The sequence below is a fragment of the Bos indicus genome, chromosome 1, assembly GCF_029378745.1.
Source record: "Bos indicus isolate NIAB-ARS_2022 breed Sahiwal x Tharparkar chromosome 1, NIAB-ARS_B.indTharparkar_mat_pri_1.0, whole genome shotgun sequence".
Classification (NCBI taxonomy): domain Eukaryota; kingdom Metazoa; phylum Chordata; class Mammalia; order Artiodactyla; family Bovidae; genus Bos; species Bos indicus.
Window position 1 is genome coordinate 78,116,411 of NC_091760.1, and position 27,451 is coordinate 78,143,861.

General features: G+C 37.7%; 1 protein-coding gene across 9 annotated transcripts in view; it reads right to left on the minus strand.

Moving 5' to 3' along the window:
* Positions 1–27,451, minus strand: part of TP63 (tumor protein p63) — a 272,129-nt gene that overhangs the window by 82,245 nt on the left and 162,433 nt on the right. For all 9 annotated transcript variants that reach the window (XM_019958208.2, XM_019958202.2, XM_019958196.2 and 6 more), the window contains one exon: positions 9,585–9,839. In XM_019958208.2, the coding sequence (XP_019813767.1) occupies positions 9,585–9,839 (255 nt within the window). The remainder of the gene's footprint in view (positions 1–9,584; positions 9,840–27,451) is intronic.

The following is a 27,451-nucleotide window of genomic DNA, read 5'->3' on the forward strand; positions in this document are numbered from 1 at the left end:
TTTTTAAGAAAAAGAGTAAAGTTTTTTTCTAAGGATCTAGTCAAAATGTTGCTGCTGTTGTTCAGTCGCTAAGTCGTATCCAACTCTTTGTGACCTGATGGACTGCAGTTAAAATGCTCATAATTTAAAACTGTTACTGGAGCTTCCCTAGTGGCTCAGTGGTAAAGAATCTGTCTGCCAGTGCATGACACACAGGTTCAGTCTCTGGGTCAGGAAGACTCCACATGCCATGGAGCAACTAAGGCTGTGAGCCACAAATACTGAGCCCATGTGCTGCAAGTACTGAAACCCACATGCTAGAGCCAGTGCTCTGCAACAAGAGAAGCCTCTGCAATGAGAAGACCGGACACCAGGACTAGAATCTGGCCCCCACTAGAGAGTAGTCCCCGCCTCCCACAAAGAGAGAAAAGCCCATGCAGCAACGAAGACCCACTTCAGCCAAAAATATATAAATTAATAACATACACAAATACTTTAAAAAAATAAACTCTGTTACTAGTTTGCTGAAATATTACCAATAAAGTACTGAGACTCTTAAGAAAAACAGCATCTGATTAACAATTATAAGATCTAACAGGCTTTAAGAAGAAGTTATTTTACATTAGGAAAAAAATAACATCTATGCAAACATATATATTCATCCTACATTTATTTCTAGGGACTTGTACACCTATAATGCTTCATTTCAGGTCTGCTTATAAATGGAAAACCTCAAAAAACTGCCTGAATTACAAGCATGGATATGTACTATTCACACAGATAAATCTAAAGACAAAAATGCAGATAATAACGTATTATGTTTTCTGAGCTTCATTTCTCAGGTTCCCAAAGCACTTAGTAAACTTTAATTAAGCCTCCCAGCAATCCTACCAAGTAAATGTTACAATACCCATTAATAGATGAGCAGAGGCAGAGTCGCTCGCCCCATGATCACACAGCTTATCAGTGGCCACTGCTGTCCTGAGTTCTGTGTTCTACTCAATGAACCACACTCTTCAGGAGGCTGTCAAATGACATCTCAAATTCAAATGAGGATTCTTACGTTAAGCAATTACGATTCTTTCTATGTAATACAACTTGGAAACTACTCCAAAGTAAAACAAAAAGTCGTTTTAAATGGTGTCTTCATATTATTCATTCTATTTTCCACAATATTTAGTCCAGATGATACTGGTAAAACAGCATAAAGAGTAAAACCAAAATTGCAAACTCAGTGAGTAACCCACAAAAAAACACCTGTTTGAGGTACTTGACAATGTAGAATTACCTCCGCATAAAACAATTAGAAGTTACATTCCAAATCTTCAGACCCTTCTAATACAATGACAAGGTGACAAATTACACTGTTTTGTTATTTACACTAAGAAATCATGAGTCTTCATTATTAGATTCAAACTCAAATTAGAAGCCTGATTCTATTTGTAAAGTGAGATTCCCTCTCTAATTTACCTCACAATAAATTAGGTTCTACGGTCTCTGGCTACTCCCAGTTTCCTTTAAATTTCAGCTGAGGGGAGCCTGATGACGGGGTCGTAATCTTTATTAAAAACCAGAGAGAGATGGCAGTTAAGATCAGTCCCTTGAGGCCCCTGTGTGCCTAATTACAGGACCCCTTGTTCCAAAAAGCACTGCATGTCTACAAAACATCTGTAGGGCTTCAAAGAGTCTAAGATTCCTCTTTCTGTTCTGCAATAAACTTCTTTAATCTCAAAAAATTAGAAGCTGTTGGGGAGAAAGTTATGTCATTTCACATCTCCTTGCTCCAGTGACCTTACAGACACACGAATTGCTGTTGATATGAAACCATGAGAGTTTATTCCACATGCAGTTCCTTTTACTCATGAAAAGACAGCTGACAGCTAATACCTTTCATGAGAAAAATACATCTGCCCTTCTCCACCAGAGAGGGTGGAGACTGTTACAAGACTTGATCACACTACGGAAATGGTTAATATCGGGGAATGCAAACAGAAGAAGGTGTAAAGCTCACATACGGGAAGACACCGAGCACAATACATGGCACTCATCCTTCAGGGCTGACTTGAGGATATTTCTGTCCATTTGAATGATATATTGCATTTTTCTTGAGCCATTAAAAAATACTATGACATCATTATCTGACTATACCTCAATTTCCTGGTAATTTTTGTCCTGGCACACTCTCTATGTGTTAATTACAAAGCAGTCATCAGTTAGTGAACCGAGAAAACTGATTTGAAGCCCTTTCAATCTCACTGCACTTCTCTGAATGCAGCTTTGGCCAATTTTAGAGAGTTAAGTTATAGAGTCCCATAAACTCTCTAAGGATTAAAACAAAGCAAATATAAGTCTTTCTTTACACCAAGGATCCAATGCTGCATAGTTATATTTTTATAAAACAAAATTTGATAGGAATGTGAAGGTAGCAACGTCACTTACTGTAAGAAAACAAATTGAGAAAAGATCCACTTTGACAATGTGCTGCTTAGTTTATTGCAAGGCAGTGATTAACCTATAAGACTTTTGTAAAGAATAGAGAATTATTATTTCTGAACAGAATGCATTCACTAGTAACTTTTCCCTTTGATGCTTGCTCTAGTTTCCACTTTTTTAATTTAAACTTTAAGTAATTATCTCTTGTCACTGCTACATACATTGCAAAGATGGTCTTCAGTCTGACTATTGTTTTGTTTGGTCTGTGGTTTTCACAACTTTTTTTTTTTTTAATGAATGCTATCTTTTAAAGATATGGAGATATCACATAAGAATCAAGGTTTCTACATGCTCTTGAAAAATTCATCTTTTGACTTCAGGTTTACCTTCCCCCATGACACCATGTTGGAGTTGCAAAGCAAATGCCCTTGTGGACAAGGTATGCAAGCTCACCTTGACACTATGCCCATCCTCACCATTTGACTTGTTTAGGCTACCCTCTAGTCCCCCAAATATCTGAGTTTTCTACTTCCAAGGTAGCTTATTAGTCGAAGTAATTTTTTTAAGAAAAATGAGCCTTATGATCTGATCCCTGTTCTTGATGGAAATTTCCATGGTAATTTATTTCTATCACAATCCTCCTCATAATAATTCACCCTTCCAGGAAATCAATGCTATAGTGAAAAAACAAAAGATCAAGTGGCTGGTTACCAAACTTACTACTATGAATGATAACATAAATGAAGGAGGAGGAGGAGGAAGAAAAGGTAGGTGGGGAGGAAAGGAAGAATGGAGGAGCAGGAAGAAGAGCAGGACAAGGAATAAAAATGAAAAGAAAAGGGGGGGAGTTACTGCTCTTCTTTTTGTAGTGGAAAAACAAAGGCAAGTTTTATTTCAATTTGGTGTTTCTTTTTAATCATCGGTCAGTTCTTATAATATTAGACTTAATAAATAAATATCAAAATTTTCCCTTTATAGAGAATCTCTACAGTGCAGTCAGGAAATCACTCAAGCATAACATGGCAAGGCCCTAAACATCAGATTAGGTGAAACTGGTTTATCATGAATACATTAACCTAGAGTTAATTTAAATAAGTTAGGGCAAACTTGCTAAGTTATTCTGCTCTGGACCTGGAGACAACTCCTCTACACAAGAGCTTACAATGGAAATTCACTTTAACGTGCAAAACCTAGAGTTAAGTAAGTAACATGAACCATCCCCAAGAATCTCTAAACCCTTTATTTAGGATATTCTTCCTTAATACTCTGTGACCTAAGAAATAGCTTGGATAACAGGCAACAATACTCAATGTCATTATTTTCTTTATCATGGGAGGGGCATAAAATGACACTCCTTTATGTATCTCTGGAGATTTATAGGACAGCCTTGGCAAGAAGTGAAAATAACTTGTGATTAACAAATGTACCACTGGCAGGAGACAAGTCTATTGACTTCTGTTTCTCAGCAATGAAATCTAACAGCTACTCGGTTAAGATCAGCCCCAGTTAAGGCTCAAGCGTTGATGAGAGAAGTGTTTCTTTTTGACAAGGAAGCTGATAAATCATATTCATCATGGAAAAGTTTGTCTGTACATCATGTCCTTTGATGGGCTATTCTTAAAAGAGTCCCAAGATTCCAGAAGGCCATGCAATGGGCTGGCTTGCATTAGATTTCTGCAGAGCTGGCAGCCTTCTTCTGGAAGTCTTACATTACAGGTAACCCGATGACAGGCAGGATGGGCCACAGGCATGCATCTCAGCTCGCCTGTGGAGGAGCCAAGGGGAGCAAGCTTGTGAGACCAATAGGCTGGGATCAATGAAACTCTCTTGGGGAACTGGATGTTCCCCTTTCAAATGTCACCTCCCTAATCTCTCCACTTGCTCAAGTTATATTCTTCAAAGCTCTGAACACAACATGAGGCTGGCATGATTAGGAAAGTCAAAGAAGAGGACATTCTAAATCATGGGTGGAAGAAAAGGCATTGAATTCATGAACAGTGAACAATCAAGCTCAGAATGAAGGGATGCTGTTCAGAACATAGTCATTTCCTTTGGCCATGGCGGAGAAAATCAAGTTTCTTTTTTCATATTTATTAAGGGTCTGCTGTATGCTGAATATGACTCTGAGCGCTAGGTCAAGGTGCCTGTTCTATGAGACCTTCATATCTATGGAAGGAAAAAGTCACCAGAGCAAAAGGGATGTATGTCCAAAGGCCAGAGCCATTATCTCAGACTGAGGACAACAGAAAAAGACTAATCTGAGGATTTTCCCAGTATTTGCATGCAGATAATACTGTGTGTCATGGGTTGTGGGAAAAACAGCTCTCAAGATGAATACAGGTCAAGACAGATTGATATTCACACAAAAAAGTCTTGTCCTTAGAGTCCAGCAAAAGAAAGCACTTTACTCCCAGAAGTGGTGTACTTAGCAGTCCTCTCAAAGCTCTAGTAGGTGCCATAGAAAACTCCTCTTTTCCTTACTCTCAACTCCAAAAGCATTCCAGCTCAGTACCTGAGGTTCATTTGAATGACCAGGGAGTATTTTGTCAAGTGAATATGACATAATTTATAGCATAGCCAATTCCCCACTGCTGAGCGTGTAGGTTGCCTCCAATACTTTTGGCACAAAAAACCCAGATATTCTTTACTAAAAACAAAGAATTAAAAAAAAAAAAAAAAAGATATCCCCATAAATGAGAAATAAACACTGGAATTCACCAGGTTCTTAAAACTGGAAAAGGTCTTTCTCAGTGAAGGCAAGGAGAGCCTGCATCTGCTTGGACAGACTTAGGAAGGCTGCATGGCCAGCCTGCAGCATGGCAGCCAGCACATGGGAGAGCCTGATACCACCCTATGCCATTTAGTCATGTATTTGGTTGGTGGATAATATCACCGTCCTATGGGGCTGCAGTGTGCATGTTAACAGCCCAAAAGCACTAGGAAAAAGAAAAAAAATAGAAGATACTTTCCTTTGAATTCTCTCAAATTACTACTTATGGCACAACTGAACACTCAATAAAACTAATCAACTCATGAAGCAAAGAGATTCAAGTTCAGACTCAGTAAATGCATTTGTGTCTATGACTAGCCAGTGCCTTTACACATGCCACATAATCCTCACGATACAGAAAGTATAAGGAAGGTATGAGCATCCCCATTTGCAGGTGGTACAGTCAGGTTTAAAGAAACTGAACTCTTCGAGCAGGTCCTAAATGCTGCTAGTAAATTTCAGGGTTGAATTCTGCACATAAGTTTCTTTCTATTTTCAAATTACCATACTGACAACTGGCCTATGACTGATGAGTCTTAGCTATAATGCTAGACCAACACTTTATTATATTAAATGGTAGGCCTCTATCAGAAAGTAGTAATTACATTGTAGAAATAAGAAAGTTTGAAATTAAGTCCTAAATTTCATGTTGGTTTGGGTGTGACTACATGTGAGTGTGTCTGTGTGTGTGGAAGACAGAATATGGAAAATGTCATTGTTCTTCACTTTATTTCACTGGAAAAATTTTAAAATAGAAACCACATTTTCATGGAATTGGAAACACACTCAAATCCATTATTGGAAACAGAAAAAGCAAAAGAAATATGCACATATACTTTAAAGATATTAATTATATTTTGGCAGTGAGTCTGAGTAAAGCCAGAAATTATAAGAGAAAACAATGCAAAAGGATGACAAGTGAAAAAAATGGCACAAACAAGATTTTTATTAAAGAATTACCAGAGGACGATGTGGTAAGTGTGACCCTTCCTAATGACAGCTGCTTCTGCTGCTTCCAGCTTGTGGGCAGTTTTTAAAATTTGGTGTTTTATTTTGAAAGACTGCTTTAAAATGTACAGATGCCTAAGAAATAGATGTATATAATGTAGCATAAAAAAATGTCCTTTGTTAGGTGGTTTCACTCCATGCTACGCAGGGCCTGCTAGTGCTTGTACATCCCTGATTCTGTCAGTAAAGAGAAAGGCAGTCTAAATAGGATGGTAAGTAAGTAAGTAAGCAAGTGGTCACTCAGTCGTGCCTGACTCTGCGACCCCATGGACTGCAGCCCACCAGGCTCCTGTGTCCATGAGATTTTCCAGGCAAGGATACTGGAGTGGGTTGCCATTTCCTTCTCCAGGGGATCTTCCTGACCCAAGGGTCAAACCTGGGTCTCCTGCACTGCAGGCAGATTCTTTACCAACTGAGCGACCAGGGAATCCCAAATAGGATGGTAGAAATACTTGAACTGGGAGAGAGGCAAGCCTGAGTTCCTATATCTCCTGGGCTGGTAATGAACCAAGTCACCTATACTTCTTGAAGTTTCCTCACTTCTAAAACTGGGGAAAACAGCCTTGGTTCTGAGGTTCCACCTGAGACAAATGTATGAGAGAACACTTTAAAATGTGCATCAGTGTGAGAATATACGATGTGGCTCAAAGAGTTAGATGCTCCTAATCTATAAGATACTGGTATCCATGGCTAAGAATTACATGTTTTTAGGTGATCTCAGCAGTTACTCAAACAAGAGTTTAAATGCGCTGGATTTAGAAGAAATGTAGCTGGGCCTAAAAGAAATCTAACTGTGAACAAGAAAGAACGCTAATACAAATGTAAGTGCCAAGTGCTATATTAGTAGGATGGAATAGACATCTAATCAATTCTATTCTGTAATACCTATAACATAGACTGCAGACAACTGAACAGAAATCCTAGAAAGGCAAACCAGCTTAACCAAGGTCACTGATTAGTGGCAGGCAAAAACTTGATTAGAAGCTAAGTTCTTTTGGAACTTCCCTGGTGGTCCAATGGCTAAGACTCTGTGCTCCCAGTGCAGGGGACTTTAAGTTTAAACCCTGGTCAGGGAACTAGATCCCACCAGTCCCATGCCTAGTTATTTGTTTGACTAGGCACAAGCAAATAAATGATTTTTTTTTTTTTTTTAAGAAAAAGATCCTTCTAAAACCTTTCTATGTTGATGATTAATACTACTTCACCTAAGGAAAGGGAGTACTTTTCACCATATTCACCCTCTTCAGAGGCACAGACTGAATTCTAGAAAGATGAAGTGACTTGGCTAAGGTCATGAGGATGATCATGGTAAGAATCCAGGTTTTCTGCTCCCAAGAGATGCTCTTTCACCACAGTGCCTACCCCTTTTGTAGGGTTCTGATACCACTGCTGCCACATGTAATGAACTTTTACCATGTACTCTACAAAACATTTTCTTTGCTGTTTAACCTACCACTTATGTAAACATGCCTAACCTTTTTTATTGAGACACTGTAATTTTCTGAGAGAGGGGGTTTGGTGGAAGATGGTTCAGAACTGTGCTAAAACTGAAAGAAAAAAAAAAAAAAAGCCTTAAGATTTCTGTATGAGGAGGCGGGAGGGAAAAATGAAGAAGATAGATTAATTTAACATTGTAGTTGCATCATGCTCCATCCCCACTCCATGCCCCATCCCCATGCTCCACCCAGCCTAAGCTACTTTAGAAGGGCAGTGATTCTCCATTCAGTGGCACCAAATATGCCCATCATCGCTCAGATGCACTCACTCCTACTATAGTGGAGCTCTGCATGAGCGTGCTAGATGAGCAGTAGTAAGCTTTGAAGATCAGTGATTGTAACATCCACTTGGTGACCCCTATTTGGAAACATATCAGGGCTCCATTTATAAAATGGCTGTTCTAGTGGCAAAATATTACTTAGATCAATCAACCAATATATCCTTAAGGCCTATGGACTTAAGTTTATTCACCTGGAGTGTCCACCTCCATGAATATTAATATAAAAGAGACTAAACACTATGACAATTGATTTTAAAAAAATCACACACTGAGGAGAGATCCAGTTTTAAGCGAATACTTCTGTTATGGTTGAAATAGGAACTATGACAGAACAACTTCTCAGACCATGAAAGAAAAGCACTATGATAAATTCTTAGACGTTTGGAACATCCTGATGTGAAATGGTAGAAAAAGAAAGAAAGCACATAATCTGGGGGGCAGGGGGTGGGGAGTAGATGAGGTAGTGGTGACAGAATCAGAAATAGGACCAGCTATACAAAAGCCTCTGTAACTTTAGGGATGTCACTGAAACCCCACTTTCTTTCAGTTTTCCCTAGTAAAGTGGGAGTTGCGAAACATACCCTACTGAGTTCACAAAGAAGTGAGGTCAAGATAGGGGAATGTATGTGAAATTATGTTGGAATTTAGTGTTATTAATGCAGATTGGTTTATAAACTCTGTACTACTGGAGTAAAGCCTCAATACTGTGGCATACAAAGAAGAAACGCTTTCCAAAGAAAACTATTTGCCAAACAGGAAATAATCTGTTAAAACAATTTGAAAGCTACTTCTCCATGAGAGGATGACATGTGAAAGATTTTTATAATCCAGGCAAAAGTTAACTTCTTTGACAAATGTGTGCCACTTTGGTCTTGGGCATTCTTTGATCAACCATTTAAAACCAGTCTTATAGGTCTCCTCCCTTATAGTTGACCTTTATTCATGTTATAATAAATTATTCAAATCAACTCTAAAATAGAATAAACATTCTTACAGCTTTATAATTTTTAAAATGATCAATGTTTCCTTTTTTTTTTTTTTTTTGAGAAAAGTTATGTTTTCCCAACATTTTTAATGAGAATCTCTTTGAACCTATTTCAGGCTTCTGATGTGTAGTTTTTGAGGCCTTTTTTTGGGGGGGTGGTTACATGCTTCTAAATGTAATAAATAAATGTGTATCAATAAAGTATGAGTCATGTTAAGAGAACCTACATGTATGAACAAATTTAGGCTTTCCTTAATAAATACGAACTAGTCTACATTCTGCAGACTGCAAACACATATATCCTAGGATTACATTTCCCATTCGTGTAATGCTTTACTATTTCGAAAAAAGTTCACACAAAAGGTGAGGCAGGCAAGAACATATCAGCTAGAATTACCAGAACACAGGCCTTTGGTTTCCAGATCAGGTCTGTTCCTACTAAATGGTACTTTTTCTTTTTCTGGTTCAGTGTGGAATATTCCAAACCAAAATATCCTTAGAGGACAGGGAGAACATTTCCACCATTCAATATGGAGTTCTAAGCTTTGATTGAGGAGAGCCTCGGGGGTGACAGACAAATCCCACATACCTGGGGGTCAGGTTCAAGGGCACAGGGGCACCCGTACTCTTACCGTCCACGTTGCGGACTTGGCCGTGCTTGACTGCTGGAAGGACACATCAAAGCTGTGTGGGCCCGGGTAGTCGGTGTTGGAGGGGATGGCGGGTGATGGTGAGAGGGCGTCGAAGGTGGAGCTGGGCTGTGCGTAAGGCGAGGGCGCCGTGACGCTGTTCTGCGCGTGGTCTGTGTTGTAGGGGCTAGTGGACGAGGAGCCGTTCTGGATCTGCTGGTCCATGCTGTTCAGGAGCCCCAGGTTCGTGTATTGTGGCTGCAGGACACCCAGAAACCCGCATGTTAGCCATTTAAGCTGCATATTGTTGCTTCTCAAAAGACATCTTTTGGTGCATGCCTTCCACAGAGATCAGCCTCAGATTTGCCACACTTTACACTCAAAGGAAAATGACTAATTAGTGATGCATAGTTCAAAACACCAAGAGAAGCGCGAGGCGTGTGGGTATGTTTTGTGAAGACCTGCACAGATCACACAGCTTCATGGGTAGCCTTTGGAAACTGAGTCTCCCCAAGAGCATCTGAAAATAGATAATGTGCTTATTCACAAACTGGGCAAAAAACATCACAGTTCAGTAGCTGCTTATGAATTTCTTAAAACAAATGAATGCCACCTGCTATTCTTTTCTTCTTCTGTCTTGGTAGTCAGAATGAAAAAGACCACTAGATACACGAGCTCTAGAGAAGATTTAAAGGTCAACTTGTCTACTGAGCAAAATGGTTGTCCTCTAGATTTTCTTTAAGTTTTATTCTAAATTCTGTCTCAGGGTACCAACTTGCCCCCCAAAACTGGGTTCATGAAAACTGGAGGGGAAGGAGTAGCAATGTTAGGAAGAAGCAACTATGTATTTTATTTTTTTCTAAAAATACTTAAGTAAATCTCTTTATTCACAAATATGCAAAATTGTGATTTTTAAGCTTTGTCATATGTATTGGCAATTTAAAAACCTCATCATATTTACCTTAAGTTATATGGTGTGTATATTTACTCACTCAAAACAATAACTTTTAGGAATTAGTGTAGATTATTTGAAAGGAGAGACCACATGTGCAATTTATTTATTTTTAACTTTTTATTTTGTATTGAGGTATAGACGATTAACAGTGGGTGATAGTTTCAGGTTAACAGTGAAGGGACTCAGCCACACATATTCAGGTATCCATTCTCCCCCAAACTCCCCTCCTATCCAGGCTAGAAAGGCAGCTATATATTTTAAAAGGTAACATGATACCATCCAAACAGCCTAATTTTCCATCTGTTCTTTCATTTTCTTTGTAGTAGTTTATTTTCTAAAGCAGAACATGTGTAAGAGAAATATCATCTAGTTATGGTTAAAATTCTATATTTTATATAATTCAGAAGTACATTAGTTCATATAGTTTCTCTGCCAGAAATTGTATTTCTTCTAGGAAAATCAGCACTGAGTAGATAATTCAATAAGATGTTTATTGAAGTAATGATTTAACTTCTCATTTCATTGACAAAAATAATCTTTACTGTATTACTATCAGAAAGGGGAAGTGAATTGCTCAAACATTGGCTAATAAGCCAAGAGTAGTTATTTTGAAACCAAATCTGATTCCCAGTCTACACCATCACACCTGTCAGACTGATCAGATAATTCAAGTCATTCCCGAGTTAAACTGAACACTTTTCCAGAAGCGGCCACCAGCTCGTGTGCTGTTTTCCCTTTGTGAAACCTTCTGACACAGGGAATCCTCATTGTTTCTTCAATTTAGTGATAGGAAAACAAATGAGAAGCAAAGAGAAGGCAGTCCTGTTGGTACACATTTTATAAAGAAAATGAGGAGTCTGGCTCTTCAAGTGAAATATAACCAAGAGTCCCAGAAAAAGTCAAATTAAAGAGAACACAAACTTGTAAAGAAATTGATGCTTGAAAACAATTCATCTTAAGTGTAAGGAAGTTGTTTTACTAAACTTTAAGTATTTCACATGGGGAGGAGAAGGACTCTGCCATTCCATTCAGTCCAGAGAGCATCTGTCTAAATGTTAACAGTCGCATGCCCATTCCATTACATTTATACATTCACATTCCACTGCCGAATGCCATGTCCCCATTTGCTCTTCAGATAACTATTAATCTCTTTACACTTATCCCCCTGCTGACAAGAGCAGCTGTTAGTCTCGCCTCTGCTCTCCCCGGACTTCCACAGCTCCCAGTCCTCCTCGCCTCCTTCTTCACCTTTCCCCCTTGACAGGTGAGGCAGACTGCAGGTGAGACAGCTGTGAGAGAAAAAAACTAAAACGTGAGGCCCTGATGAAGGTGTCCACAACCCTGGCTGAATTAAAGCTCTTAGGTGTCTAAGCCTGGGGGAATGGTCTAGGAAGGGAACCGAAAAGAAATTATTATTTGTGTTCAAGTTAAGGGTCAGTATACAAAGCACTCCTGAGCGTCCTGTAGGAATCAGATAATGCTCCCAGAGGCACGTGCTTCCCTCAAGCAGTACAATTAGGGAGGCAGTCGGCCCTGACAAAAGGGACAAAGAAATTCGCTGAGCACTTTCTCACAGGCAGTAAAAAAGCCTGTTAGGTCAATCCTGTCCTTCTCCTCCTAGCTACACAGAATGGAACTTCAGCTAATTGTGGGCTTGGAGAAGAACAAAGAAACATGGCCCTTTGAATTTTTTTTTCCAATAAATATAAAGAGAAAAGTTTGGGACCCAGCTTTAAAAGCCAGTGAGTAAACACTCAGTGTTACTTGAAGGACTTAAGAGAGATGGAAACTCCATTTACCTCAGAGGTACAAAGAAGACCTTTCTGGGACAGCAGTGAGACTGAACATATTGGGTGGCACTAAAGAAGCAGAAAATGTATTTCAAGTCATTAATAGGTGATGGCTGTGCTTTTACATGCCGTAATTTTTAATCCCATACAGTTCGGGTGAAATATTTTACTTCACAACAATAGGATTTGCTTCCAATCCTGACTCGTCAGTTTATATAGTGTAGAGCTAGATTTCTCAGGTTTGAGCAAAGAGCTGCTAACTATTCAAGATAAAAATGGGAAAACATATTTCAGTTTAAGCTTTCCTCAAATTTTACTTTAAAGAAACAAAAGCTAAATAGTATACTCAGTTGTCTTTTTTTGTATAAACCAATATCATCTTTGTATTAACTAGTCTGAAACACAGACAACAAACCCACCAAAGTAAGAACAGTATGATTAGAAATTTTCTTGGGGGAAAAAAAAGGAAATTTTCTTAGAGACTTCTCATAGCTTTATTAAAAATTTATGTCATAAATTAGCCATAGGAAATAGTACTTTGGAAGTTAATTTAAAAAGCATTTAGTTAACGAAAACAAAGGGCTCTTATTTGCTTATTTCTTTGATTTGAAGAGAGTGGACATGTTGGTAAAGTACAATTAGAGGCAGAGGGCAGACTGATATAGCCACGAACAAGTGTTAGGTAGGCAGAACCAGCAGAAATTCACACAGCCCATTGCAAAATGAATACTCAGGGCCTATTGTTCATAAATTATAAAGAGTTTCAAAATCATGACAGCAGAGTATTAAACAAAGCACAGGGCCCTTTCATGACTACACATTTTGGAGTCTATGAAGCTACTCTGCCAGGTCAATGTGAATAATATTTATTTCATATTTTCCACCAAGTGAAGCTGGCAGGGTAAAGGAAGCAGTACCTGGACCCTTTGTTTATCGTCTGTAATTTCATAAACACAGACGGGAGAGATTTGTGTTATGCTGGGATGCTACTGAGATGCCAATTTATGATGCCAGGTAAAGTAGTCTCAAACACTCATATGAATAACAAAATGTGCCCTGAAAGAACTCTGTGGGCTCCCCTCGTCCCATGTGTTTCTTATGTAACAAAGTTAGTACATTTGGAATGTACTACGAAGTAGATTGTCCCTTTCTAACCACAAGGTATATTGATGTGGGAATAACCTTAACATACTTAATAGACACTCAGTGAATGAATGAACAATGTTATGTATCTACTGTATCATGTCTGGAAGAAGAGACAAACTTCTTTCCACAAAATTTTTGTCACTCAGTTGTGTCTGATCCCACAGACTGTAGCCCTCCAGACTCCCTTGTCCATGGGATTTTCTGGGCAAGAATACTGGAGTGGGTTACCATTTCCTCTTCCAGGGGATCTTTCCTATCCAGGGATCGAACCCACATCTCTTGAGTCTCCATCACTGGCAGGTGAATTCCTTATCTCTGAGTCACCAGGGAAGCCCATGTCTGAAACAGGATATGATCTTCTTTCCAAAAAATATAAAAGATGAAAATGAACATAATTTGGTATCTATTATAAACCTGGTAAAGTAAAACAGTGGATATTTTTTAAAAACTCAAAGAGATGCTTTAATTCCTATAAAAATAACTTTGAAAGTGAAGATACTGCGTGGACCGTAGAAAATTACCAGCATCTGTAGCTTCAGTGTATTCAGTTTCATCACAAATTAGTTGATCTGCCCTCAGAGAGGATAAAACACACTCTGGTGACAGAAAGCTCAATAGTCTGGTTAATCACAGAACACCGTGGAGGTGTTCTAGAACATGAAGCTGGTATGGCAAGTGTAGGGACACCCAGAGGCTGAATCTCAAACTGCCTGCTCTCACCAGTAGGAAAGAGCAAGTAAAGCTGCCATTACCAAATACGGAAAGAGTGTTTCCTCATTTTTTTTTTTTAATCTCTTCCGTAAGTTATTTTGGATTCTCATAGTCATCTACGGACTCTGATTTATTTCTTCAGTTTGGATGATTAGAATTAAAATAACAATAAAGATGAGATATTTCTCCTGACTTTTCATCATTTTAAAAGTGTTCTATAAAGGCAATCCCTTTAGTTTCACTTCATTTTTCCTTCCTGGATTACATTGTTTGATGAGCTTACATTCTAAATATATTATGAGCCTGAAATTTCTTCTCATCAGCTCAGTAATAATGTATATCAGTATATATCACTGTAAACAAAATTTAATATTAAATGCTTGGGTTTATACTTACTTAAAGTTGACTTTATAATTACTCTACTATAAAATAATTAAATATCAAAAAGAAGTCTAATCAAGTCACATGACTGGTGCATCATATTCCATTTCTAAAAATCTCTCTCCTTCAATTTATCTGTGTAAGAGAAATTTTATAAGTTCTCTGTCCTGCTTTTCATAGATATTACTATCTGTAATAGCTACTGTATGGCAAGATGACAACAACAGTCCATACTAAATGGCAAGAGATTAATAAAAAAAATGGGAATAAGTGCCATGTCAGGCATAGGAGAGGTAACTTTGGCAACATATAGTCAACTTATTTGCTTCAATTCAAATGGACCTTTGTCACAGGAAACAATAAGTTGACTAAATTTCATTTGAAAGAAATTATAATTCCTGACTGTTAGAGATGACCAGGGAACTGAACATTCTTCTGCACTCCTTTTACTCCTAAATGGATTCTAGTAGTGCAGAACAACTCTGAACTGAGACATGGGGTCAAAGTCACAACTGCCACTAATGTGTCATTTATCCCTGGGCAAGGTGGTGGCTCAGACAGTGAAGGATCTGTCTGCAATAAGGGAGACCTGGGTTCGATCCCCGCGTTAGGAAGATTCCCTGGAGAAAGGAATGGCTACCCACTATAGTATTCTTGCCCGGAAAATTCCATGGACAGAGAAGCCTGGCAGGCTACAATCCGTGGGGTCACAAAGAGTCAGATACTACTGAGTAATTAACACTTTTATAAGGTGCTTAAACCAACCTGGACAGTAGTTTCCTATAAAGTAAAATCTATATAAAATTGAGGAGATTGAATCTGATGATGAGACATACTGGTGAACCATTCTAACATTCTTCTAGGGCTGACTATTCTCATCTACAATACTATTTAAATATAATGCCAAAAGATTGCTTTCGAAAAAGGAGATGACTGGTTTTTGTGTTTTTCTTCTTTCTTTATATAGATTTGCCAGAGCAAGCCTACAAATCCAAATTGTTTCAGGCAGCATATATAGCTTCTTCAGCTAATATAACCTTTCACCTCAGGCTTCATGGAGGTGCTTTTTGAACATTCTAAAAACCCTCCTGGGAAAAGAAAACAGTTTTCTTTATGACCCTGGCTTTGCAAAGCATTCATTCGATTATGCTGTAGCAGACAGTACTACATTTTTATCCCCAAATATTGGCAAGATAGTGACTTTTCAACAAGCACTGCCTGAGGGAGAAATACTTGTCATTTTTTTGTTTTCTACCACCTGCCTCACCTCAAAGAATGATGGTTTGTTTCATGCTAGAATTAAACACAATTGATTGAAAGTGCTCCAATTGTCAAGAAGATATTTGTATTTTAATGTCAAATTAAGGCACCGTCTTTCCACCTTAAGAATGTACTGAGCGTCACATTTTTCTCAAAACTAGGTTTTGTTAAGTAGAAAATATATTTTATTTCTTTCGTCTTCCAAATGATCCTAGAAATAAGTGTTTAGAGGTAAAATATACTCATACCTTATAACAAACAAAATGTAAAAATAAAGGTTTTAAACATATAAACCTAGAAAGACAGACTGCAAAGAGTTTATCAGAATGTTTTATTTTCTAATACAAAGTGTCAAGATTCCTTTGAGGTCCATAACTCAGATTCCATAACTTAAGAGAGAGCTCCCTAAAAGCTCCAGCCAAGACTGACAAGGGCAGGTGAGACAAAAAAATATAAAGTTGGCTAATCCAGTAGACAACAGTGTCAACAAATATTAGCCATAGTACTTGAAAAGCCAGGAAGTGTGAAATATAGTGAAGCTAAAATTCAATCTAAATACAGCTAAATTACACTGTGTAGAGCTCAGTTAAGGAAAAATAAACTTTAAATTCTATGATTTCATTAAGTACTCCCTTTTAGTAATAATGACAAATAAATAAAACTATTATCATGAGCATCCTCAATTCTAAAAGAAACTGACATCACCATTACATGCCAAAGAAGCATTGGGCTTAGCAGAAAGGTATAACTTTAATATTCAATAATTCTCGATCCAGATAATATGGCAAAGTATACAGAGTTTTAGTTTCTTTAAAGTGAACCAGGCATTATTAATTAAAGTCAGATCAAAAATGCGTTTGAGGAAATTTTCAATCTATAACAATCCATGTCAATATTTTTTTAAGTAGACATGGTAATGCTAAGAAAAGAAAGTACATAGTAATGGAGATCTTTAGTGAAGGTTATACCATTTACAGGGAAAACATACCATGGTAACTTTAGAAGCTCATCAATAATGTTTTGCTGGTTTTTAAAGTGAGTTTATGGAGAAGGCAATGGCACCCCTCTCCAGTACTCTTGCCTGGAAAATCCCATGGACGGAGGAGGCTGGTAGGCTTCAGTCCATGAGGTCGCTAAGAGTTGGACACGACTGAGTGACTTCACTTTGACTCTTCACTTTCATGCATTGGAGAAGAAAATGGCAACCCACTCCAGTATTCTTGCCTAGAGAATCCCAGGGATGGGGGAGCCTGGTGGGCTGCTGTCTTTGGAGTCACACAGAGTCAGACACGATTGAAGCAACTTAGCAAAGTGAGTTTAAAATATTTAAAAATAACTTTGGCAATGTGTCTAAACTATTTCAGAAACTATGACTTAAAAACAGGTGATTAAATGTGATTAACGTTTTATCACAGGTGATAGTTTTGCTCACCATGATATGAAACTGATTTCGATAAAATAATGGTACCCATCAAGATTAAAATGATCTGAACCCTGTATGGTATCCTGACTTTAATCCTCTGTGAAAAGAATCTTAGATATTATATTACTATTGACTACTACTACAACTAGTACTAAATTCTTTCTGAGTCTTATTCTGTTCCTTATAGTGTTTAAGTGCTTTGCATATATTTACTCATTTAATTATCAGGAGCTAGTGGAATTATTATCTCATGTTTCATGCATATTTTATAGATGAGGAAACTGAAGCTCCACAAGAGTAAGTGCTCACGGTAGTAAGTGACAGAACTCAGATTTGAAACCAGAACATCTGGCTTGAGATTTACCCACTGTCTTAAGTATCCTTCACTTGGAGTCACTCAGATTTCTGCTTGAAATCTTTGTCTAAGAGTTACATTCAACGAAAGCATACTTATTTCATATCTAAAGAAAATGCTTTCCATTCATTAAAAACAGGATATAAAGCCTTAACTATTCATTTGGAGACCCAGCACCTTGGTACTATGTCTGGAAATTCCCTGAAGATCTGACCATGTCACTCTCATGCTTGAACATCTTGAAAAGGTTTCTAATCTAGAGCCCAAGGCCTCCAATCTCTAAGTGCCTTACACCACACTATCTGAGACCCTCCTTTTTGGTCACTAAAGAATGGCATTCCTTCAGTTTTTCAAAAGCAAACTCCTTCAGTCTTCAAGCCTTTTGTACCTGCAGGCTGCTTCACAACTGGTCTTTCAGCTTCAACCTCATGTCCAAGTTGAAGCCTCTCTGGAGTGCTCAGGTAAGTATTCTTTGTTTCACATTGTCATGGCACAGTAACTTTCCCCTTTACATCATATAATTATAATCGAAATTAATTACTACATAATACTTTTAATGCTGGTTTACTCTGCTAGAGAATAACTTATAAGAGATAATACCTGGTTTGTTGAGTGCGGAGTCTCATCTGGAACCATGGCTGAGACATAGTAGATGCACAAGAAATATTTAAGAAATGCAAAAATTTTCAAAATAAAAATCACCTTCAGAAAGTATATTCTATTCTAACCCAGTTGTAACCCAATTAAGGATTGCTTTCTTGTGTTAAAGTAAATGGCTCCAAATCAGTCACCTCTTTACATACCATTGCCCTTAAATGTTACAGTGAATCTCCAAATAATCTCAATGACCTTAAATTTGTGTTTTGATTTGTTCTGCTAGGTGGGAATTGTGCTTTTAACTTTAGCTTTTATGGGAACTAGTAGCAGAATAGCCAGTCCTGTCACTCACAAGGCCATGAGTAATACTTGGTAGCTCACACCTATCTGGGAAGTTTATTAATGACTTCTACTTCCTTGAAACAAACGCATACACATTTTTGTGCCAAGGTGGTAATTTTTACCTGATGGTCTAGATATTATTTCTCAAGCATCTAGGTCAGCAGTAAGAATCTAAATCTTTGTGGTCATATAATGATTTACTTCCTATGGATAGAGAAACCACCCAGACACAAGCTTCAAGTAAGATGTTAGTTTCTGGTAGAGAGGCCACAGAATTGGTCCTTCCATCTCTAATTTCCATGACTTTCTGCCCAGTTAGCTAGAATTCAGTTTAGAATAATGCCATAATTAAAGGCTTACAAATGTGTTGGGTGTTTTGAGGAACTGAGATAGTAGTTTATCAGACTTATAAACCATTTCTTGCAAATGGTCTAAATTCATGACTTCATTTTCCAGACTTTTAACACCCCCCATCACACACACACACACACACACACACACACACACACACACCCCAGGTTGAAACATTAGCCTCTAGCTTCAATTGGAAAACTAAAGCATTAAATAAGGACCATACCCCTCCATTTTACTATTTTATATATGTTCAATCAGAAACACTGTTTCCAAGTTCTAATTTGCTTTTGCTTGTCAAGTTCTTTGCTGATTGCTACATTTTCATTACATTTGAGATAATTAAAGTTTTCAGTGATTTACTATGCTTTGTAATTAGATATGGTGACTTACATAAGGTGGAAGTGTTTCTTTTAGATTCACTTTTAACTGCAAAATAAAACCAAGGTTTCCAGCTATGCCAAAGTCATGCCTTACTTTGAAAAGACACGAATCTATTCATTTCATTCTATTTACTCCCCTATGAAAGTAACAATCAATCAATCAGTTTAATAATTACAACAGTTCATTAATGTCTTATTTGAACAACAACAACAAAAAACTGAGGCACCACATTTAAGAACAAAATGACTTAAAGTTTTCTCAAGCATCCTTTAGTAATGACACCATAGAAAACAAAATGTGAACGTGTTTGCGAATCATCAAGTTTATTCATCCAGAGCAAACCACCCACATCCTTGGTGATGATCGAGAGACATCAGGGGACAAAATGAATGAAGAGAACAGTGTGGAAGCAAGTAAACACATTTACAAAGTGACTGCAAAGCAAGATAAAGATCTAATATGTTCTGTTTTGTAAAAAACTCAAACACATTCTCTGTCCTCCAGGTAATCAATTAAGTGAAAGCAGTACATCTTACACTGTTTACTTCTGTTAGAGAGCAAGCCATTCCTTACTAAGGAAACTTCTCTTTCTTTCAAAACCTTTGCCACTTGAAGTATAAGGAAATAAATAGCTGGACTCATTAAAAAAAAAAAAAAAAAAGACTTGCAAGATGTTAGAGAAAGCCATATGATTCAGAACCTTCAGGTGGAGGCCAGGCTTGTACAATGTGTGCGGTTAGTTGCCTTGCTCTCTGCACAGTTATAAACAGCCATTTCTGTAAGTATTTATAATATTCCATATTTTTATCTGAAGAGAACCCTCCGAGCAGTGGCAACAGATACATGCCTCCAATGCATTCAGAAACATTATTTGGTGACCGCAGGGAGGATGTAGAGATAAATACCACACACCCTTTACCCTCTAAGAGTTTCCAGTCTATAGACTTGGGGAAGCAATCAGGGTGGAACAGAGAAGCACAAAGAGTTCAGAGGAAGTCTAGGTGATTCTGGGAGGGCAGCCAATGAAACCTGAGATATTTTTAAGGATGAAGCAGTACCCCCAGCAAGGTTTTAAAACCTGGAAAGGATCTGACCTGAAGATAAATATATGGAAGGTGGAGTTGGAATATAGAAAGAAGGCAGCAAAAGTAACTTCTCTGAATTCCAGTATTCTGATTTTCAGGCTTCCAAGCGCTTTGGGATTATCCACTGAAATAATTTTCCAAGCCTAAGGCTTATTACAGGCTTTGTACTTTATCCAGTGTGACCATTTCTCTCTGTGTAGATCTTGTGGAGTCCTCAACTTTAGCCTGGTGACAGAGTCTCACATGGTCTATTTAAAAGTAATCAAGCCATTCCCAAAACATCTGATGTTGCCTTTTGAGAGGGTAATGGTTTTCCTTTTAATTCTAACTCCATCAATAAAGTGACACTAATCCAGACTGATTTGAGTAAACAGGGCATATTCCTCATTGTCTCTGTGATCTGAGAAAGAATGAACTTGAGAAAGATCACTGCCTGGATTGGAAATGGCCCCTTTGGGTGTTTTGCGCAAGCTTAAAAGGAAAAAGAAAATGCCTGTACAGAGTTCTTTCCAAGGCAAGCTTGCTTTGGGGGTGGTAATGCTCATAGGGGTATTATACTAAACTGCACCTATTAGTGGCTTTAGCAGCAATAAGAAAGTAGAACTATTTCTTTTGTAGTGTTTCCAGAAATGCTGATGAGAGTGTTTCATAAATTTCCGCCTCTGGCAAAACAGCACAGCTTGACTCAAAATTCCCTCTTTCAGCTTTTATAAGAAAAAAAAAAATTTTTTTTTTTGGTCCCATATAAGAAACACGGACAAGATGCAATTCATATCACCATTTTTGCATATCAGTTTACACTTTACACATATCCACTGACATTCCAAAAATGTTTTATTGTTGCCAGTTATTCCATTACCTAGAAGCACCATGTGCTTTATCCTAACACCAGTAACTGAATTTTAAATTGACAGGTAAATATTATCTGGGAAAGGTATCTCAAAATTTACAGAACAGCTCAGTTTTCCTTTGTCTTTGAAAAGAGACTGAAACTGCATAAAGTTAGTCATTATTTCAAACGCGAAATAAATTTGGAATTAAGAACTAGGTTTTTGGGGCGAGGCAGAAAATGGAAAGGAATGCTTTGAGTATAGGATAGGGGTGCTACATATCAGACCAAATTTAAAAAAAATCAAATATGGGGAAATTTAAAGTACTGTTTCTGAAAAGATTTTTATGGACACTTCAGATAACTACTGTTTTCTGCAAAGGAGGTTGTATAGCAACATGGTCGTATGTGGAACTTCACCGTTTCCCCTAATGTTTGCAGAGGTAAAGGCAGAACAAACCACATTTCAACATCAAATATTTTCAAAATTCACTTTACATCAGTAGAGGATTAGGTCTGTAAGGACAAGAAAGGAATGAGATACAAGCTTGGCCATCCCCCCATTTATCATAGAGCCTCAGTCACCCTCTTAGCGACTCTCTTTGCCCTTTAATCAAGTCACTGAGTTTTCTCCCCAAGTACCTGCCCTTGCCTACCCCACCATCGTCTCTTTAACTGCCTAGGTTTTCATCTTGAGTGAGATGGAAATGATGCAGGAGATTGTGGAAGGAGATGATATCAACAGAAAGAAAGACATTTGCCCCAATATTTCTGTTCAGATCTTAAGTAAAAATGTATATCCTTGTCCAAAGTGAAATTTGAAAATTTTATTTCAAATTTTTTAAGTTTGTAATTCCAAGAGCTTGATTTTATTATTGTAATTGTTTTTGATTAAATTAGGGTGTTGTTTGTTTCTTAAAAGATATATTCATATTTGCTTCTGCTCTATTATTTCCCAATTGGGATTCTCACCTTGAACAAAAGTCATACTTGGGATATTGTGTCACATTTAGCTCCATGATCTCTATTTGCTTTTAAAGCAATGACCAGAGAGGAGATTTTTCTCATTCTAAAATGACTACTTAATAAATAAAGTTGACCCTAATTAACATAGAAAATCAGTCTAGAGTTTGTTCCTAGTTTTGATTAATTTAAGAATGCAATTACCAACTCCCTATAAGGGTTAGAAACCTTATCTATCTCTACAGAGGTCTAAGGAATGGGAACAGGAAACAACTTCACCCAAATCAAGCAATCATTTGGACTAATTTTTCTTCCTCCTTGCAGGATGATACCTGTCACTCCTAGAGCATGTAGACAAAGTTTGGATCTCAAATTCTGAACATGGCCCATGCTTTCCGAATATGCATGGGTTCTAGCTCTTAGTGAGATAAAAGCCCTTGTCATCCTTTTTTTTTTTTTTTTGCTATTTCTTATACAAGTGTTCCATTTTGACATACAGATTAAACACAGGTCAGTTTAAATCAACATTCTCTTTTCAAGTCAATATAGCATGCTCTTTCATTTGGTCCTATGCAGTTGTTCTTTGTACTTTTATTAATCTTCTACCTTCTACCTAGAATGACCTTCCCTCTTCCCGCTGTGGCTAAATTCTAGTTCTCAAACTATGTGAAATATTACCCTTATCAAGAACAGATTGACCCACTTCACTGTCTTTGAGAAACCTTGGTATCTCTTACAACATTTCTGTTTTAAACCAGAGTCACTTATGAATGAATACTTTATGTACAAACTAGGATTGTGACTTCTCATAAGCCAGGGGCTATAACTGCTCTCCTTTTGGTGCCCTAGCACAAGCACCAGGACTATACTTAACTAGTTCTCAGTAAGTTGGGTTGTAAGAAAATGCTTCTTTTCCTAAGGGAAACAATTTAATTGATCTGTGGCTGGGATATCAAAGCTACTGTATTTAGTTTATAGACAAATATATACCACTTTTTTTTGGGGGGGGGCAGGGGGTAGGGAGGGGGGAATAATAGAATAAATGGTGTGTGTGTGAAAGTCGCTCAGTCATGTCCAACTCTTTGTGACCCCATGGAGTATATGTCCATGGAATTCTCTAGGCCAGAATATTGGAGTGGATAGCCTTTCCCTTCTCCAGGGGGTCTTCCCAACCCAGGAATCAAACCCAGGTCTCCTGCATTGGAGGTGGATTCTTTACCAGCTGAGCCACAAGGGAAACCCAACAAAACAAACAGTGGGTCTTATTTTATAGGATGACCATATACTTTATCCTCCAAGAGGAACACTTTTGGAAAGTAAAAGGGGTGCTATTGATAAGTACATTTTAATAGCAGGAGTAAATAGGGACATACCAAGACCACTAGTTCCCAACTTATCTATGGCAGGAACCATAGCTATGAAAGAGAGCTATGTGTAGAGAAACACAAGTTGCATGAGACTTTAGAAACAATCCATTTCTACTCTTCCGAATGTTCCAGAGAGGCAGTGGATATCCTTGAAAATCAAGCACCCTATGTGCAATTCAGAGAAATGCATTTTTATACTTCTAGGCAGCCTTCAACAAAGCCCTATATCCCCCCAAGAGCACTCTAACACAGCCCTAATTACACCATTCCTCTGTTTAAAATTCTTCCACGGCTTATCATAGCCACTATATTAAATGTGTTAGGACACTCCATGAGCCACTCTATCTTATATTTCTATCTTTATTTTCTAATTATTTCATACTTTCAGTTCCATCAAAACTATCTGACATTTGAGGACCCCAGTATGCACCTGCTTCTGTGTCTCTGCTGATGCTTGTTTCTGCACCTGAAATCATCCTTCCCTCTTTTATTTCTAAAACTTTAGAAAGTTCTCTACTCATCCTTCCAAGTGAATCCGCATCACACACACATATACATAGACTTGCAAGGTCCTCTTGCTTCAGGGTACTCTCTTTCTCTTTGATACTTTATATTATCTTGCTCACACTTCACATATGACACTCAAGGTCTCTCCTATATTAATTATAACTGTATATTTTCATTCTCCCTATAAACTGTTACTTATTGGTGTAGGAACTGTTTCATATTCATTTTTACATCCTATGTACCATCTTATATGTAACTGATGCTCAGTAAATATTTATTTACACAGAGTAAGTCAGTAGTCCCTTTTATAACTTCAGTTTCTCCTCCTCAATACCACTCCTCATGAATATTGACACATTTCAACTTTATTAAAAAGCGTAAGTGAAAATTATAAAATGTTGATAGAGATAACAGCTCAATAAGCCACAGGTCCCTATTTTCTTGTGCCTCCAAACTGTGTCCTGAAGAGAAGATCTGGAATAAGAATTATAGCTTAACTCTTAGATCAACTGTTTCACCTTGACCTTTCAATCCATTCTCTTCCAGAACCAAAATCTGCTACCCTACTGGATGTCCTTCACAGGCAACTCCTTCCCTAAATTGGCCCTGGACAATAAGACTGTACCAGCCATCTGATTTTTTGCTCATCATATATTCAAAAGACAATTCTGAGTTCATTGAGATTTGGAAAAACTTCCATTTTCAAAACAGTAAGACTTTTATGGAAACAACCAGGTTATTTTTCACTGATGTGTCTTTTGGGTCTCTTCCTTACTTACTAATATAAAACAAGTAATGTTTAAAGTAGTAATGTTTAAAACTCAATATGCGAAAAGTTTAATTTCTCACTATTACTCTAAAGGGAACATTTTTACCCATCCGCCTCTAACTCACCAGCACAGATCCTTACCAACACAATTATGTGCCCCTCAAAGAAAGGTTGGGTACATTTGTGGTAACAGAATTCTCAACTGTCTGACCTGTATCCTTCCTTGATAAAGTCTCATGACCTCAAATACATACTCCCTTAACATGAAGAATATAGAATCTAAATTCTGTATGTGCTTATTGTCTAAAAAAATTTCAGCAAACTTTGTATTCAGAAAATATGTATTGTATGATGAAAGAGCAACCAATATTTTTTTGATTGTTTTAGTTAAACATCCATTCATTGATATTACCTACTGTCTCTCCACACCCCCAGTTGAGGATCATTGCTCTTCTAGAAAACAAAACAAACCAAACATGCTTTTACCTTATCAAGGTAAAGGATAAGTGATTTATAGGAAAATATGATCTACCATCTGTGATCTCTTTCTCCCAGTCCCTTCTGGGCTTGAGGGAAACCAATTGTAAAACAAGTAGTGCAATCTAAGACCACAGCATGGAGTGAGGAACGGCAACCAGCCTGACACCTGAATTAAGTCTGCAGCTTCTGTTTCTTACCGCTGTGATTTTACCTACGGTGCTAAAAATCGCAGAGGTACAACATTGGAAATTTTAAAAGAATTCATGTATTCACTTCAAAGATAAAAACCACTCCCACAGGGAAAAATCTGATTCAGTCTTTGGAAGTGGTATTGGGACAGGAAAGACTATTTTCCTTGCCAATATGCACCCAGAGGTCTATTAATTGGCAATGACCTGAACTTATTCAGGTCATTGGAGGCTCATACTGCTGCTTCAGCACTTTTCTTCCTACTCTCAACTAGATTTGCATACCAGTTCTTTCTGGAAACTTTTTGGAGCAGTTGCCATGACTCAGAATAGCCCTTTTTTAGAGTATACTCTCTCCTTTTTGGTATCAAAGAGAAAAAGGTTAAGTAAAAGGGACTCATTTTTACAGCTATCGCTCTCTCAGAAAGAGAAGTCATTAACCTCGATTTGTAAAATGAGGTGATTCAATATATGAGCCTTGAAGTCTTGAATGTTGTAACCCATTCACCAGTCCTTTTTCATCTTCATACACAAGCCCAGATAGGGATTTTTAAATAAAATACCGTCCTTCTAAGGAGGAGTTTGAAAGTTTTCAAAGTCTCTCTCGGTGTCTCTCTGTCTCTCACACACATACACACACTGGACCCAGGTTTTTTGGTAAGAAAATGGAACTCCAACTTAATCTGTGAAGAATTTCCTTTCTTTGGCGCCTCTCTCTCTAAGCTTTAGACCAGTTCTGGAGGCTGTGTCATTCCACCCTGGCGCACTGGAAAGGTACTTGCTCGAGGCCTCTTCATTGTAACCCAAGGGTGGAACCTTAAGCCAAGCCTGTTATATCCAACTTGCTTTCCCCTCCCTTCCGGACCCTTTCCTGTTCAATAACAGCTTCCCCAAATTCCTCTCTGCTTGAGGGCAAAGAACTGGAAAGTTAGGGGAAAGAGGAGGAACAGCTTGCTTATATTGTTTTTGAGTTACCAATCCAAGGAAGTTGCTGGCAAGTTAAATGGAAACATTATTTGAAGTCAGAGAAAGGGTTGCGATTTTCAAATAATTTTCACTCTCACGGGACGTGGCATGCCTTTGTAGTCTTAATCTAACAATTTAAAAACAATTCTTATAAGATAATCATAAATGGCTGATTCTGTATTGACGGTTATTCATGAGTGTTATCAGAAGGTGAATACTAAGACGTTATAAATTTGGAAAGAAATTTCTACATTCTCAGGGCCATGTGGTCCCAGGCATTTCGTATACCTCCTTGTAGAACTGCATTTCTACAAAGGGCTAGTTATTCAACCCTATGCAGAAAAGAAAGCTGTTCTTAAGCAATAGAACGGAAATGAAGCCATGGAGATAACATATTATACACACTAGCGGAAGGATATAAAAATCATGACAAAATACAGGAAAAGACACAGGACAGTAGAGAAATGCCGCCATATTTTTTTCATCAGTAACTTCTGTGTATGTTAGCATTTCAAAAGAAAACAGACAGTTGCTGTCTCTTCAGCATCTGACCACACATCCCCTAAAGTTTTGAAAAATGCAGACTCGTGTAAAGGTATTTTCTTTCACCGTGAGGACGCCATACTATCACATACAGCATGACTCCTTTACCTCCATAAAAGGCAGTCATTCGTACAAATAGCTTCTCATCACAGTATTTATGCAGTTTCTTTTTTCTTTTTTGAGGAATAATCAGTTCTTTCTACTTTACATCAGCTTTATACTTTTCTTAAAGATACTTCAAAGTCAACTTTTGTTTCTAACCTTTTTATTTACACACACAGGAATCCTAACCTGATTATAAATGCGCGCCAAATTTTTCACGAACACAAAGTCAGATATGATATGACTGACAGATCTTTTCCTTTTTTTTTTCATGATCAAAACAGGACAACATTGGATCAAATAGAAACAAGATAATCATAAATGTTACTTCCATTTTTTGTAATTGCTTAGTAACATTTTAAGCTGACTTTCAATA